At 48.3% G+C, this 17,781-nt stretch overlaps 1 protein-coding gene across 1 annotated transcript in view; it reads left to right on the top strand.

Moving 5' to 3' along the window:
- Positions 1-17,781, top strand: part of nckap5l (NCK-associated protein 5-like) — a 78,514-nt gene that overhangs the window by 27,221 nt on the left and 33,512 nt on the right. Inside the window, exon 3 of the mRNA XM_076267301.1 lies at positions 15,094-15,173. Coding sequence (XP_076123416.1) covers positions 15,147-15,173 — 27 coding nt within the window. The 5' untranslated portion in view covers positions 15,094-15,146. The remainder of the gene's footprint in view (positions 1-15,093; positions 15,174-17,781) is intronic.

Raw genomic sequence — 17,781 nt, 5'->3', positions numbered from 1 at the left:
CGATGGTGTGACCCGTGTCCCCCCCCACCCCACCCCTGTCTCTGCGTGTCACTTCCCCACACGTGGACTTGCTGAAGAGGCGTGAGGCCCAGTGAAAGTGCCTCTCCGCTCAGCTCCACTTAACCCGCTTCTGCTTTCCATCAGGAACTATCAGGCCTGTCCAAAGGGTACTGTTTATCTATCTGCCATAACGACCATTATTTTCATCTGTGTGTGCGCGCATGTTTGTGTGTGTGAGTGTGTGTGTGTGTGTGTGTGTGTGTGTGTGCGTGTGTGTGTGTGTGTGTGTGTGTCTTCTAAAACGGCATGGTTATTGTAAAACTACTTTGATGTTGTCATGCTAAATTGCAATGAACTGAACATTTCGGCCATATTAGACAGAGGCTTTTTTCCACAAAAGTGTGTGTGAGAGAGAGTTGGGTCTGCTGTTGTTTTTGGACAAGAGGAATGTTGGGGTCCTGTTTGCCTAAAGTACATGATGGTGGTGTGTGTCATTGTGTCAGCACTTTGTCTTGTTATTGCAGGGCATCCTGACACACACGCACCCCACACCAGACGCAGACACACACACACACACACACACACACACACACACACACACACACACACACACACACACACACACACACACACCACATACACACACACACACACACACACACACACACACACACACACACACACACACCGCAGTTGTTGATATATGTTATCAAACCTTCACTCACTCATGAGGATGTTCAGTGTTTGGGCATCTGCTGTGGTCTCCTGCTTTAGAGGTTTGGTCTGGTTTGAAGGATGGCAGATGTAGAACCACAGCTCTCTCTCTCTCTCTCTCTCGCTCTCTCTTTCTTTCTCTCTCTCTCTCTCTCTCTCACAGACACACAGACACACACACACACACACACACACATACACACACAGACACACACACACACACACACACACACACACACAGACACACACACACACACACACACACACACACACACACACACACACACACACACACACACTGTTGACAGTGAGGGCCTCCTAAACCTCACCCTGGTGACAGGTCGTGTACACTGTGCAGGCCCACTTATCCAAACTAGCCCTGAGTACAGTGCAGACATACGTTTCATCAGTGTGGCACAGTAAGTGAGCGGTGCATCAGCTCACAGTCATACACACACCAGCGTCGCTGAACGAGTCTCTCTCTGACCAGGCAGCATGGGAATAGCAACAGCTGGAATGGACCACCTAGCCAAAGATATCAAAACTGTAAATGTTTAAATGTGATGTGATATTTTTTCTGGAAAATTAAAGAATCTCTGAGTTGGCCCAGAACATGGCTTCCCGGCAGGGGAAAACATTCGTTTCATTGGGAATTGCTGAAGAGTATTTTTGTAATGTGTTCAATGACAGAGACTTCCGTCCAACCCTGGCTTTGCAGTCTCTTGTAATGCACATCTCAAGCCAGATGACTTGGGTGCCATATTCGCCCGTGCTGCCATGACTGATGTTCCAGTGCCTGATGTACAGGCTCATAAACATGATATTAAACAGTAAACAAGCTCCTCAAAGCCCCTTCTCCAGATTACAAGAGGAGGATTACAACAGATGTGGCCTAGCTCTATAGATATAAAGCCGCCATGCCCTCAAATAAGGTAGGGTGTGTGTGTGTGTGTCTGTCTGTGTGTGTGTGTGGGTCTGTGCCTGCGTGCGTGTGTGTGCGCGGCAGATGACTTTGCCAGCTCTACTGCCTTGTTTACACTGGACTCCACCTACGCATTGGCGAGCGTGGAGCAAAATGTCACAGGACCCTGGTGTTTAGTTCCCACAAAGGTGCCATTCAATAACATCTCACCACCTTTCCCCGAACTGCTGCCACCACCATCAACACCACCAACACCACCCTCATGGCCAGAAGAGGAAGTGGATAGTGTTATTTTAGGAGAGTGTCATTGCAAAGGATCTGAGTACTTCTGCTGGAAGTGGCTCTAATATACGTGGAATGGGACTGCTGTTTTTCTGCATTCGTCTGCAGTTGAAATGTGAGCTTTTGAGTTTAGGTTCAGTTGGACTCGGTACTGTTCCAAGTGTGTGTTAGGAATTTGACAGTGGAAACTGCTAGTTGGGTGTGAAATGGTAAAGTTTTATAGCTTTGTGTATGTGTGTGTGTGTACGTCAGTGTGTGAGAGAGAGATTCTGGGGAAGTATATGTGGGATTGTCTCACATGAAACACTGAGGAAAAAGAACTGTGTGTGTGTGTGTGTGTATGCTTATGGACATAGACGTATGCATATTTTTAGTTGAACACAGAACTTCAGAAATCAGTCTATCCCTGCCTAAAACACACACACACACACACACACACACACACACACACACACACACACACACACACACACACACACACACACACACACACACACACACACACACACACACACACACTGCTGCCTCCCATCTCAGGGCCTCAGTCCCTGCTTTACCACACCTATATGTCTACATTCCTACTGTTTTGCTCAGAATCCATTATATCTCCCTCCCTCTTCCCTGCCTCGCTTCTTAATATTTTTGTCTCTTTCATCTTTTCATCTCACTCTTTTTTCCCCTTTACTTTCATTTGTCCCCTTCTCCCTTTTTCTTGACTCCAGCAGATTTTGGCGCACATGTTATTTTATGTCTCTGTAGAAAATGTGGTGTGAAAAATGTATAGATCCCACAAATGAAAAGATAAAGTCGGAGGCTTTTGAAGCTCTGAATCCCGAAAACCGCACTGGGATCCTGAGCCCGAGACTTGGGCGATAACAGGCCACACATTGGCCTGGAACTCATGACAGTCTGGGAAGCCAGCAATACTGTCAGGAATTTAGATGTCAGGAAGATGTCATCCTCAAACCACATGTGAAAGATTGGCTCAGAAATAGCTTTATGGATCGACTGCATGAGGCCATGTGTGTATGTGTGTTTGTGTGTGAACCTACGGCCTTGTGTGTGTGTGTGGCCATGGACGTATGTTACATCTGTACTTTTATAGACACATATGAACATATGCGAATCAAGGATTTTAACCATGATTGTTTTCTGCTGTACGTTGGGTTGAGAGAAAGTTCAGTGGATGCGTATATGTTTAATCTGCACGTGAGATGAGGTTGATGTAGTGACCTGGGACATTCCAGTGGTGTAATTAGAGAATATGTCCGGAGAGTGTGAGGGGAGAGGGCAGAGCTGAACTTGAATGCTGGGTCTCTCCCAGCCGTCAGAGAGACAGAGGGAGGGAGGGCTTGAGAGGGTCAGAGTCAAGTGAGAAAAGCTCCAGCCACTCAGGCGGTGGCTACTCCCCAGCCAGGCCAGAGTGGAGCTGCTCCAGGACAGGAGAATGTGCAGGGTGGTTCACATAAGCAGGGAGCGGCACCGACGTGAGTGGAGTACCACAGTGTGGCACATTAGGGTGGTGTTGGGTTGATCTGTGTACTTTGCTGTGTCTAGCTGTGCTGTGCTCTGCTCTGCTCTCTTCTGCTCTGTTCTGCTGTGCTGTGCTGTGCTGTGCTGTGCTGTGCTGTGCTGTGCTGTGTTGTGTTGTGTTTTGCTGAGCTGTGGTATGCTGTGTTGTTTTGTGTTGTTGTGTTTTGCTGAGCTGTGGTGTGCTGTGTTGTGTTGTGTTTTGCTGAGCTGTGTTGTGGTGTGCATTTTATACTGCATTAGATCATGTTATGTTAGATGGTGTATTGCGTTATGATGGTGCTTAGTGCTGTGTATTGTGTTATAGTACTTGTACTTTGTGGGTCCAATCTGCATCGTATTTCACTGCCTTGCATTGTTGTTGTTGTTGTTGTTGTTGATGATGATGATGTTGTGTGCTATCTGCTGGTGGCTGTTGGCTGTGCTGTCACAGACCGCTGTTTGGCCTCAAGCCTGCATCTTAATCCTTCCTCCTTTGTGATGTCACCTGGAGGACTGCGCCATCGCACACCCGAGAGGGGGGTGGTCGGACCTAACCACACATGTCCATCTCAGCAATATGCTGTGCCATGTGCCTCTGCTCTGGCTCGACACGTGGAATAAAACAGCACTGCAGCATCTGCCTGCCTGGCATGTGTTCTTTTCCCCCGAAAAAAGGTGCTAGGCTAGCTGCAGTGTATGTGCCTCATTTACAGTCGTTGATGGGTTTGTTTTGTCTGTCACCTATTGTTTAGACTGAAATGGCTACTCTCCAGCCCCAAAGGGCCAAGTGCTAGCTGCTTTCCTGACTGATTTGCGTGCATGGCGTGTGGCTGAGTGTGTCAGTTTGAAGCCTTTCTGAACAGCCGTTGTGTCTCCGAGGCTAGAGCTCTGTTTTGGTAGCGTTCATCAAAGGCCGGCGCGTCGGGAAAATTGGGGCATTTCCCTTTTTGCCGGGGGGGGAGTATCATTTTAGGCTATACGCTTCAGTCAGGAAACATCCTGTAGAAAAAAAAGTAGCCACAAAAGCGTGTCCTTTCTTCTTCCTCTCCCCTCCTCTGCGCTCTTCCTTTTCTTTTAAAGGCGGCGGCAGTCACGTCTGTCCTGCTCCTCATCTCTCTTTTTGGCTGCAGAAAGTGGAGCAAGACGGAACAGACCCACTAATCCCCCTACTGTTGTCAGGCGATGCCTCCCCCCCCCCACACACACACACACACACACACACACTTCTCCTCTCCTTCCTTCCTACAGACCCCCACCCCCCAACCCCAACCCTAACCCAGCTCCACCAACCCTCATTCCCCCTCCTTGTTGGCGTTTTAATTCTCCACTCATTTTTTTTTTTTTTTTTTTGTCTTGGGCGCGGAGCCTGAGAATCACATTTCCATTATCGATTGAGGACGGTGATTGCTCCAGTTGGTCGCCCCTGTGTCCTGGTGTGGGATCATTGTCTGGCAGTGTATTAAACAGGAGCTCGCTTTTCACCCGCTCAAAAATCCTCTTAGTGGAGGTACGACCCACCCACACCCACCCCCCCAACACATACACACACACACACTCACATGCACACACGCACACACACAAACACACACACACACACACACACACACACACACACACACGCACACACACATGCACACACACACTACCCATTCAAAACACCATTTGCAGAATCTCAATGGTTTGTGTGTGTATGTGTGTGTGTGTGTGTGTGTGTGTGTGTGTGTGTTTAATGGAGAGAGAAAGAGAAAGAGGAGGGAAAAAGGGAGAGAGAGAAGTGGAAAGCAAATGGCACACAGAGAGGGACAAAGGGGAGGTACATTGCCCTTCCATTGATACTCCTGCCCACACATACATATGTGTACACACACACACACACACACACACACACACACACACACACACACACATACACCACTCGCGTCCAGTGGCTTTTGTTTTCCGGCGCCTCTTTATTTCCTGCCTTCTGTTTTCACGCCGCCCAGCGGGCCTGCAGTGCGGGGGTTAACTCCGCCACCACGGCGAGCCAGTGAGAGGGGGAAGAGCAGAGGAGGAGGAGGAGAAGAAGAGAGAAAGGAGGGGAGGAGGTGGAGCGAAAGGGGGCTCGTCCACAGCTGTTGTAGTGGGCTGGCTGTAAAACTGTGGGGAAAGCCCTCCTCTCTCTTTCTCTCTCTTCTCTCTCTCTTCTCTCTCTCTCCCTCTTTTCTCTCCCTCTCTCTCTGGTTCGTTCTGCCTCTCTTATGTAGCGGTTGGCTTGGAGGAACAATGGCCGACATGTTGGCTGGTGGGGATGACGGGAACACACACGCCTGCGCTTTTCTCTCTCTCTCTCACACTCTCACACACACACAGACACACACATACACACATGCACACACACACACACATCACTTCTGTTACTGCCACTGCACCAAGCTGGCCTGAGTGCCTGAGCTTTTACACACATACATTTAGACACACTTTTCTCTTTTCTCTCTCATTTAGACACACATTTGCACTACACTAAAGTAGACATACACACACACACACACACACACACACACTCGCATACATTCTGACTCTGCTGACTGTGAGTCTGGAAGGAAGAGGAAAGAGAGGAGTCATACCTTCTACCACACACACTCACACACACACACACACACACACACACACACACACACACACTCCTGCAAACACACACAGACACACACACACACACACTCCTGCAAACACACACAGACACACACACATCCTTCTGCGGCTGTTTTTGGGTTATGGACGCTGGCTCCGCGGGGGGTGTGAGTCTCGGCGTGCGCGTGTAATTCCGCGGGGATCCCGGTGGGCGGACTGGAAGCACGGCAGCTCAGACAGGATGCTGTGATCGGAGCGACGCACTGAGCCTAGACCGGAATGGGAGAGGAGACGGGAACGCCGGGATAATCAGCACACACAAGCACACACAGCGCAGGGAAGAGCGGCGGGGCTCACTGGAGGAATAGGAGGAGGAGGAGGAAGAGGAGGAGGAGGAAGAGGAGGAGGAAGCAGAAACAGTACTGCAGCGGAGGACTGGGTGGAGTGTTTGAACGGAGGGCCAAGATTTCTTTTGTGCCTTTACATGTGTACGAGAGGCTGTGACCAGGTGGGACGATACTCCTGTTTGTGTGTGTGTGTGTGTGTTTGATTTAACTGTAGTATGCCACACTGCTTACGTACTGGCACTTGTGTGTGTGTGTGTGTTGGTGGATAAGAGAAGTGGATCGATGTGGTTTCTTCATTGTGTGTTTTTGCAGCTCTGCACACTGGCAGATGTGTTGGATATATGTGTGCTTGTTTCTGTATGTGTGTGTGTGTGTTTGTGTGCAATGTTGGTGCACATGTGTCTAATTTAGAATACACTGCCAGCCTGCTAATCCTTTCCTTGGCAAGGGTGTGCTTGGATTATGTTGTGGATGATCAGGGGGCTGCTTCTGCTGTGTGTGTGTGTGTGTATCTGTGTTTGTGTGTGTGTGTGTGTGTGTCTATGTGAATGTGTGTGGTGTATCTGTGTACTAGTGATGTGTGTGTGTGAGTATCTGTGTATCTGTGTGTGTATAAGTGCATTTTTTGGAGATCCTGCGGAGGAGATGGGAGCTGGACTGGTCAGGAGAAGGTGTCAGGATGATTTGGTGGGGATGGCGTAGCTCTGGCACATTCCTGGCAGGGGCCACAGTCAAGACTCAGCCACGCCACGAACGGCCCCTTATCAGCCCTCACAAAGAGACTCACGCTCGAACGCCTCAACCTCGGCCTCAATCAATAGTATTGATCAGATCATTGCTTGTCATGCAGTAATATATATATAATCTCTACAAAAGTCATAGTTTTGACCCACAATCTGTAGTATAAATTATCAGTGTGATTACCGTATGTGTGTGAGTCATGGACGTGAGTTATTACGTTTGTTTGTTTTTTATCCCGGGAAGGAAAGCTAATAGATCTGAAGAAAGCTTACTCTGTTTGAGAGAGAGAAAAACATCAAAACAAACTTGGAAAGGCCACAGAGGCTGTTTCTGGGCCTTCACAGAGGCTGTTTCTGGGCCTTCACAGAGGCTGTTTCTAGGCCTTCACAGAGGCTGTTTCTGGGCCTTCACAGAGGTGGTTTTTGGGCCTTCACAGAGGCTGTTTCTGGGCCTTCACAGAGGATTGTTTCTGGGCCTTCACAGAGGATTGGTTGTTTAACCTGCTTGGCCTGTACAGTTCAGACTTTGTGTGCAATCGGCGAGTCACAGTCGCTTGCTCTCATGGGCCGGCTCTCTGTGATTGTATCTCCCTCCCCGAGTGTGTGTCTGTGTGTGTGTGTGTGTGTGTGTGTGTGTGTGTGTGTGTGTGTGTGTGTGTGTTGTCAGAACTTTGGAAGGCCCGCTCGGCAAAGCCGGCGAATTGTTTGGAGAAGTAGCTGTATTTGTTCATTTGGGTGGGCCGTCCGCAAGCCCTAATCCGCTACTTGGGGGAAGTCCATCAGGCTCTGTTGACATTGCGATTTGGAGATAGAGGTGGTCTTTCTGTGTGTGTGGGTGTGTGTGTGTGTGTGTGTGTGGGCTGCTGTGGTCCACGTCTGTGTGGGTAGGGATTCATTTCATGGGAGCGCACTAGTATATTTGTTTATGATGGTATGTGTGTGTGTGTGTGTGTGTGTGTGTGTGTGTGTGTGTGTGTGTGTTGGAGAGAGTGTGTGTTGTCTCATTGACAAGTCCCATTGATTTGTATATTGATTTAACCCAGAGAAGAAGGTGTATTTAAAAAGGAGCTAGCAGGTGACACAGGCTTAGCCACCCACCAACTTCACACGGTCTTTTTATAACCCGGCCATCAGTAAGACAGGGCGTCGGTTAAATCTCCACCATCTAGGCAAACTGTTGCTACGTATTTTGCTACTGCATACTGTACCACTGGTCAACAGCCATGCCATGTATGCAAATCGCACCACCTGATCATTTGACATGAATGTGTATTTCAATTCTGCCTTTTAAAAGTTATTCACATTGACAGCATGGCAAGGTACAGACGTTCAACTACTAGAGCTATGATCAAGCAAGCCAAAATGAAATGTCAAGTCAAATGTAAGGAACAGAAACTTTTGAACTGTTGTAAAAGTGATAAGATTGTGAGCTGGAAGGGAGGTTCCCTGCCCCCCCCCCCACACACACTGGGTTATCACAGGGCAGCCAAAGAGATGCAGACAAGTGTTGCCGCTAGTGGTATGTGTCTGTCTGTGCATAAAAGGGCCTATGTGTGTGTGCATGCCTCTCTGTTGATGCGTACGTGTGTGTGTGTGTGTTTGTGTGTGTGTGTGTGTGTGTGTGTGTGTGTGTGTGTGTGTGTGTGTTTGTGCATGCCTGAGTGTGTGTGCATGCCTGAGTGTGTGTGTGTGTGTGTGTGTAGTGCCTGCTGTGATAGAGGCAGGTGTTTGGGGACCTCTGGTATGCGCTCCATGTGTCGGGCCTGCCGGGTGTGGCCCCTGAAGCGAAGCCAGGCCAGCGGAGGCGATTTGTCATGGCTGTGACTTTGAGTTGCGTCTGGGCCTCGGGGCCGCGTCAGACTCGGCTTCAGAGTCTGCTCAGCCGAGCCGCATCAAAGCCACATGCGGGCCTGGCCCGGGCCGGTGTGAAGCGCCATCTGCGCTGTTGCACTGCCTGAGGACAGCCAGTAATGTGAAGCACCAGCTGAGACTCACTCATCACAGTGACTAAGTGAAGGCACATTAAGTCAAGTCTTTATGCAGTGCTAAACAGTTTACTTTTTACCAGGCAACCCAGATGTTTACCGTTGCAGTCATCCAATCTTTTAAGCATTTAAGGAGAAATTTAAGGAGATTTAAAGTGCTACACTCTGTGGGCATGTACATGGGAGCTCACAGACATGCCCCCAGAGTGTAGCACTGTAGCTCACAGACATGCCCCCAGAGTGTAGCACTGTAGCTCACAGACATGCCCCCAGAGTGTAGCACTGTAGCTCACAGACATGCCCCCAGAGTGTACACAGACATGCCCCCAGAGTGTAGCACTGTAGCTGCTGGACTTCGTTATCTGCTGGCTGTAGCAACTCGAGCTAGGTAAAACCGACAGTACACGGTGACCTGGAGAAACGTTGATCTATGTGAAGACTCGCCGGATTTTTTCCTTTAACCATGTCAGCCTTGTGTACCGATAGGAAAATAAAAAAATGAAGAAAAGAAGGAAAACTTGGGTTTAAAAAATAGTAAAAAGGAGTGTCTTCTCTTGTTCTGATAACTAGCCTGTGAGAGATCAGGGAGGAGCAGACTCCCACTTGATGAAGGACACTGGCTTTATCAGCCCTGCAGAGTCTCCCTGGCTGCCAGCTGTAGTGACTGCTGCTGCTGCTGCTGCTGCTGCTGACTGCAGTCCAATCGCACTGCCGCTGCCTAAGTCACTCCCCAGGAAAGAGTGGAACAAGAAACTCACTTCTCTTAGGGCTGGAGAGGCACCAGGGCAGAGCGGAGTGGAGCGGAACGGAGCGGGCAGCCAAAGTGATGACTCTGCTCCTCTTGGTGAAGTTTCCTGCGGAGAGGAAGGGCCAGTGAGCAGGTCGGGGGGCTAAAGGCCCCCAGTGGGGTCCAACACAGAGCCCAGAACATGATGGCACTGCTAAATTACCCCCTCAGTGGACTGGAGATGGGCTTAAAGGAGTGGTCCTTGGTAGTGGCAAAATATGGTTAATATTTGAATATTGTTAACTCTTTGAACACACACACACACACACACACACACACACACACACACACACACACACACACACACACACACACACACATACTGGATGGACAGCTGAAAGAGATTTCACAGAATTTGACTTAAGTGATTAGTTTGATTAGTATTAAAGCACTACACCTTTAATTTCCGATAGAGGTTGTGTATGTTTGATGGGAAGTTTACACTGTGTGAGGTGAGAGCTGGTGAGACTGGTGAAGAACTTCACCAGCATCTGTGATCAGACTCTAGAGAAAGAGAGTCTAGTCCACTCCACTCTTCATCCATCAGTTTTGTGGATTCACGTTAAACCAGACTAGGGTTGTCGAAGGAGTCAGACCCAACGTGGCCAAGACAGAACAGCTGCCTCCCATCACTGCGCTGTGGTTTTAAAATAGGCCCCTCTGTTGTCCCTGCTCCTAGACCTTCAGATGGCTCGGGTAAGAATAACATGAAAGGGACTGCTGGCGATATTATGTCTTAGGGAATGGGAATGATTTTCTTGACCATGTGGTGTTTTTGAAGTTGGAAGGAGCAGAACCAAAAGTATGTGTCAGTGAACTGGGGAAGCACCTAGAGAACCTAGAAGCTGTAGACGTTAACCTAAATAGTGAAAATGATCTTACATTTGCATGTCCTGTAATGGCATATACATTGAATCAAATGTATAACATCCATATCCATACATGTAGTATGTATATTGATGTTATTATATTGAAACAATGTAGTACGGGTCTATTGCTGTATTTGGAATGCTGACTTCCACAGCATAGTATCTTGCTGTTTTCTGCAAATTTCTACATTGCAAACTCACTTTTTCTTGAATGTTCTGTATAGTAATAATCTGCTAAACCTACACCCATGTCGAAGCTGACTTTATTATACGACACCATCCAGTTAATATACCTAAAAATTACCCCACTGATCCTAATGTGATGCTTGCTGACAGGGTCAATACCATCACAGCCGATCGATAGTGGCGAAGCCTCAGGGAGCGCCTGGTGCTCTCGACACACCCCAGGGCGTGGGCAGCCCTTCCCGGAACACAGGCGGTCTGCTGGCATTGACCTTTTCTGGGACTTCCTCTTTCCTCAGTGACTACGCTCCACAACAACCTGTCCAACCAGTGTCTGTTTTTAGCTCTCTTGCTCTCTCTCTCTCTCTCTCCCTCCCTCCTTTTCTATATGTAATAGCCTAGCTCTCTCTTCCTCTCTCTTCCTTCTCTTCCTCTTTCTCCTCACGTACAGAGGACCTGTGTGCGCTGCTGTTTTGGTTTCCTGTTTTTTGTTTTTCTAGCCCTGTTATTTTCAGAAGCCCCTGTGATATACGTTTGATTCCATACCGTCTGCTATTGTGTTACCTTCAACGCAGCTTATGAGGTGCCTCCGCCGTCCAAATCTCTGTGCCAGCACCCCCCCCGCACGCACACACACACACACACACACACACACACACACACAGACACTCCAACTCCCCCTTGGCTTCCCATCATGCTTTGCTCTCGGTGGTTAATTTTGTGCATATATTTGGGGGGATGATTAGCTAATTATGAGTGTTGTGAAACATGTATAAGATATTCGCAGGCGTGGTGAATGATGGAGCCAAAGTAGGTCTTGTGGGAAAGACAGTCTCATTGCCTGCTGCAGGGGGGCAGGGTACTTTTCGGGGTATTGGTGGGGGAGTAGATATTATAAAGAATGGGTGGGGGGGGGGGGGTTGTTCGTTCTTAGTGAGGGCTTAGATATACCCCCGGGGGCAAAATACTGTTTGATTACATTCAGACGGAGCAGGAAAAAAAATCCATCTACCCACCCCCACGGACTTACCCACTGGCTCAGCCGAGCCGCCTTTCTCTCTTCCATGTCTTTTTGTGCAGGATAGCCTACTTGTCTCTGTTCATCATTTTTTTGTCTGCCTGTCTCCTTTGGCCCATAGTACCTTTACACGCACCTCCATTTCGTTCAGCTGTAGGAAATCCAATGTAGAATTCAAATAGTGTCTGTGCTTCCTCTTTCTGTCTGTCTGTGTCAGGTTGAGTTTATCCTTGTGTCTCTGTAGGTACCTCTTTTACTGTCATTTTTGTCCATCTATTTTTGGTCACCTATTTATCTCTCTCTCTGTCCGAGGGTCTGTTCCCCTGTTGTCCATGGGTCCATGGTTTGAGCTACTCAGCGTCTTTGTCTCTATTCCTGTCTCTGCCTGTCTGTCTGTTTCACTTCAGTTGTGTCTGTCTGCCACTTGTTCCCCTTATTATTCCACCTTCTGTTTATGGATAGGTCTGGCCGTTATTCTTTTTGCTTTACCTCTCCCCTCTCTGTTTCTCTGTCTGTCCATCTCTCTGTCTTCCTCACTGCCTCTGTCTGTTGTTTTTTTTTGTTTCCTCTGCTCTCTCTCTCTCTCTCTCTCTCTCTCTCTCTCTCTCTCTCAGCATAAATCTGCCCGTGTGGTTCACACGGCAGATATCATGCCCAAAGAATGTCTGTCTCGCCTTCCTCCTCCAGGTGCATGGGCTGGTGCGTGACAAAGCTGAAGCCGCGGCGGCCTGGGGATGGGGGTGGTGTGTGGGGGTGTGGGTGTGGTGTGTGGGGGTGGTGTAGGACAGGGCCTGGGATGGCTGGTTGGGGTTGCTCTGGGCAGAGCAAGGTCAGCATGACTCTACCTTTCTCTATACCCCCCTCTCTATATCTCCCCCTCCCTCTCTCTTCCTCTCTCTGCAAGCACTATTAGTCTATTCTAAGTCCCGCACGTTGTCTGAAAGCTCTCCCGGTGGCCAGTCTATCAGCATAATGATTCACACACGGCTTGGGTGAAGTCATGGGCTTTGATGTGCAACTGAGAAGGTGGGGCATGCATGGGAGTAACACACGGGTTGTGTGTGTGTGTGTGTCTGTGTGTATGTATGTATGCTTTAGCAACGTAGCACAAGTCAGCACAGTACTTCAAAGCATTTTTTTTCTAAAAGAGGATCTAGTGATGTGTTGAGAAGGACACGGACAGCAGTAGCAGCACATGCAGCGTCATTAGCGATGCGCTAACCCCGTTACAGCAGTCTGATGATGGCGGTTAGAGCGATGCCGTGCTTCACCGGAGGCTGTTTGGTTTAAAGTGAACTGTGGCGGCAGCTGAGGGTAATAGCTTTTTGTGAAATGATTGTGCCCCCCTGCCCCTGCTGTCCCCCCCCCCCCCACATTCTACCCCAACCCCCCTCAGAGCACCTGTTTTGGAGAGGTAGTGGGCGGTAGAATGGGTGGGTAGAGGGGGGTGATTGGGGGCTCCCACCTGGTGTACAGCCCCCCCCCCCCCCCCTTTCCCTTCCCTCCCTAGAGGAAACCCCCCACCCCACTCCCCACCCGGCCGGCGTCGAGAGGCAGATGCTGTTTGCTGAAGAGCTAATTGTAGGTTTGAGGGGCCCTGACACAACCTAAACGGATTAACTAACCCCACCCCCCACCCCCCACACCCCACCCCACCCCAACCCCGCCCAAAGGGGCACCATGGTGCTCAGCAACCAGGGACGAGTCTGGGACTTTAGCCTGTCAGAAGTGATCTGGGATAGAAGGGAGAGAGAGACAGAGGGGAGGAGGGAGATAGCAGGAGTTGAGAAGAGATAGGGGTCATTAAGGAGAGATAGAGGGAGAGGGGGGGGGAGAGAGATAGGAGTCATTAAGGAGAGATAGAGGAAGAGAGAGAGGGGGAGAGAAAGGTAGAAAGAGAGAGGGTGGGAGAGAGAGAGAGAGATAGGAGTCATTAATAAGAGATAGAGGAAGAGAGAGGGGGAGAGAAAGGGAGAAAGAGAGAGGGTGGGAGAGAGAGAGAGAGATAGGAGTCATTAATGAGAGATAGAGGGATGGAGGGGTGGATTATTATTTTATGTCTGTGAGATGAATGCTGAGACACAAAGTTATGCACTGAATAATGCTAAGAGTCATATACTGTATTAGAGTTGATAACTAATTTATAGTTAATTAACAAAAAGCTTTTGCACATCAGCAGACTGACTAAGAACAGTAACTTTACAATAACAATATTATCCTCTCTCGATACTCAGACGATAAAAAAACAAGCATGCCCTGTCTGCCTTCAGCCTATAAAAACGTGTGATTAATGGACATTGGCATTTGTGACTTAATTGTCTAACTGTGCAGCCGTATTTGGAGACGCTGAGCAGACAGACAGACAGCGGCATTCCACTCTCACTCCACCTCAGCCGACGCCTACATGACTCTGCCGTGAGACACGTGGGGAGGGCTTGTGCTTACAAAAACACAGGTCCATACGGATCATGCCAATGGTTTGGTAGCTGTAGAGTGTACCACAAAGGTCCGAGGTTTAGGGTGGAAAGCCTCTTTACGGCAGAACTGTACGTGAACCCATTAGAAGATCCTTGAAGTCCGAGGAACATAAAGAAACACAAAAGAATCAAAGGGTCCGGGGAACAATGTAGAACATATGTGAGGTACAGACAATGGAAACATACTGTATAGGGCAAATATAACAAACTAACTTGCTGAGACATTTCTAGGGCCTGGATTCCATTCTGCTTTCAGAATATATTTCTAATGCTTTGCTTATATGGTGACTTATGTGCATGTGCATGTATTTTATATTTGCGTGTATTTGTTTTGTGTGCTAGTCAGTTTGTGAGCTGCTTTGATCAGTGTATAAGGGACTGTTTGTACAGATTGGCTTTGATTACACATAAATGTGTGATTGTTTTGTGACTACTCACACAGTGACCGATGAGGAGATATGGATGGTGTGTGTGTGTGTGTGTGTGTGTGTGTGTGTGTGTGTGTGTGTGTGTGTGAGTGAGGTCAGTGAGGGCTTGATTGCGTGCATGTGTCCTGTGTTTTGTGTTTGGTGAGTACAGTGAGGTGGAGACGGGGGATTCTGGACTGCATGTGTGACGGGCCGCTGTGTGTGTGTGTGTTTGTCTCACAGGCACACTGCGCAGAGAGGGGACCAAAGGCTGTCCTCAGTGACCTCTGAGCTTTATGCACCGTGGAGAACCAGCCTCAAAGGTTTGTCATATTTTAAATAGACACACACACACACTTACACACTCACACACACAAAAACACACTCACGCATATAAATGAGACAAACACACACACACTCTCTCTCTCTCACACACATTCCCACATAAATACATCCACACACACACACACACACACACACACACACACACACACACACACACACACACACACACACACACACACACACACACACACACACACACACACACACACAAAAACACACACACATAGACAAATAAAGGATCTGTTATATTTGAACACACAGAAGAAAGAGGTAGAGTGCTGTGCTGAAGGTTATCATGCATTCACTGATCAATAAATCCATTAATGGTTGGGGTGGATATGGTGTCAGTGGATTTGGGCGTATGCTAGACAGAGAATTCCCCTGTTTCAGCACCATTAGTTGCATTGCTTCCGCTAATGCCTGACAGAGTGCTTCAGGAAGGCCAGGGCCAGCGGATAGGAAGTCTAAAACAGGGAATGACACCCAAACAAAGCCTCGTAGGGACAGCTAACTAGACCTGTTGACTCCTCAGAAGTGGCTATGATAACCAAAGAACACGTCCGGGGTCATTAATGGGAAAGACGTCCCTCTTGCGCTCTCCTTCTCTCTCTTTCTCTCCCTCACTCTCTTTCTGTCTCTCCATTGTGTCCCTTCCCTCCTTCTTTCTCCTCTTTCCCGTTCTTGGACGGGCGCACTCCCTGCTCCCGTTTGACCCACCATAATTGCCTCCTGGGCTTTAATAAGGTTTGTAATAGCAGTGTTGTGTGTTATTTATGTGCTCCTAGGATGGGCAGTCAGCATAGCGGACTTTCATCTCCCCCCGTTAATGAAGTGATATATACGGCACACAAGCACCGGCGCAGGCGGTCTGTCCTGCCATGCACTCCCAGGCTCAGGGCCACTGACCAAAGCAATCCGGGCCCTTCCAACAGGATACTCGAGTGCAGAAAAAATGTATCTCACTCCTCTTCTGTCTCCAACATTTTTTGGGGAGAAAGAGGGCAGCTCAGGACAGAAAAGGGAATGGCTAGCTAGCTAGATAGCTAGCTAGATAGATACATACATACATACATACATACATACATACATACATACATACATACATACATACATACAGTACATACACACATACATACATACATACATAGATAGATACATACATACATACATACATACATACATACATACATACACACATAGATAGATAGATAGATATGTAGATAGATAGACAAACAGACAGACAGACAGAGACAAGGCAAATATAGAAAGAAGATAGGACAGACAGGCAAGGCAAAGAAAGAAAATAGGACAGACAGACAGACTGCGGTCAAAGGAAGAGAGGGAATAGGAATACGAAATGTGTCATAAGAAACTTTATGTTACTATGACAGCCGGTCTCTATCTCTAATCACACAGCCTACTTCAGGAGGAGTCCTGACTCCTGCGTAGCGTCAGCGACGGAGCTCCCTCAGGAGTTCTGCACAGGCCGGCTCCTCATCGCTGAGTTCAGCCTCCCGCTGTGTGTTTACAGGCATCACAGCTGTGCGGTCAGATGATGTTTTTTACTGACTCACTGGAGAAGAAGCAGAGCCACCTGTGAGGTCCCCTATGGCGCTGAGCCCTCACAGGCTACACTTTGGCCTGCTGAGAATCCCCTTTGACTCTGTACGTGCGGTAGCCACAGGACACAGACACACACACAGACACACACACACACACACACACACATACACACACACACACACACACACACACACACACACACACACACACACACACACACACACACACACACACACACACACACACACACACACACACACACAAACACAAACACACACACACACACACACACACACACACACACACACACACACACACACTAATCCCCCTGCAAAAAGTTTAACCCTTTGTCCAGCCTGGATGTTTTTATGCATCCTTCGGCTCCTGCTCTCACTCTTCCTGAAAAGAGGGTCTGGCGACACTATGAATAGATGTAGAAATAAAGAGTGCAAAGGAAAATAACTTATAAGGAGAGAGGGAGGGAGAGATTGTCAGAGAGAGAGAGAGAGAGAGAGAGGGAGGGAGAGATTGTCAGAGAGAGAGAGGGGGGGGGGGAAGGGATGGAATCAGCGACAAAATGTGCCTTAATTTATCGTTCCTGTCCAGAAGCTGTCATCTGGCTACAATAGAGGGCCTGGTTTATGGCCCAGAGGCTGTAGCCAACTCAATGCGGAGGGGAGAGAGGAACTGTCAGAAAGACACGGAACAACAGCTAAAGAGTGAGGAAGGGAGAAAAGAAGTGACCATGCTTCTATTTTAAACTCGGGAGTGCTGTTGAAGGTTGGAGGTAGGCTAGTGGGAAGAAAAGAAGGGAAAAAAATGGGAAAAAGATGTCTTGGTATTCACAGAAGGCTGGCCACATCTTTTCTATTAGCGGCACCTTAATGGATCTTTTAATGTAAAGTGCAGGGAACTAGAGAGCTTTCTATTTCTGATGACATTTGAAATGCTAAAATGTTAAATGGTAACAAGTTTATTCAATTTCGGGGATGATGCAGTCAAATTCATGATAAAAATAATGTT

Source organism: Alosa pseudoharengus, unplaced genomic scaffold, assembly GCF_046254945.1.
Source record: "Alosa pseudoharengus isolate Yale_2024_CS ecotype anadromous, Long Island Sound unplaced genomic scaffold, YU_APseudo_1.1 YU_APseudo_1.1_scf_5, whole genome shotgun sequence".
Classification (NCBI taxonomy): Eukaryota; Metazoa; Chordata; class Actinopteri; order Clupeiformes; family Clupeidae; genus Alosa; species Alosa pseudoharengus.
The sequence above is the reverse complement of the archived record's forward strand: the minus strand, read 5'-3'. Positions and strand labels throughout refer to the sequence as shown.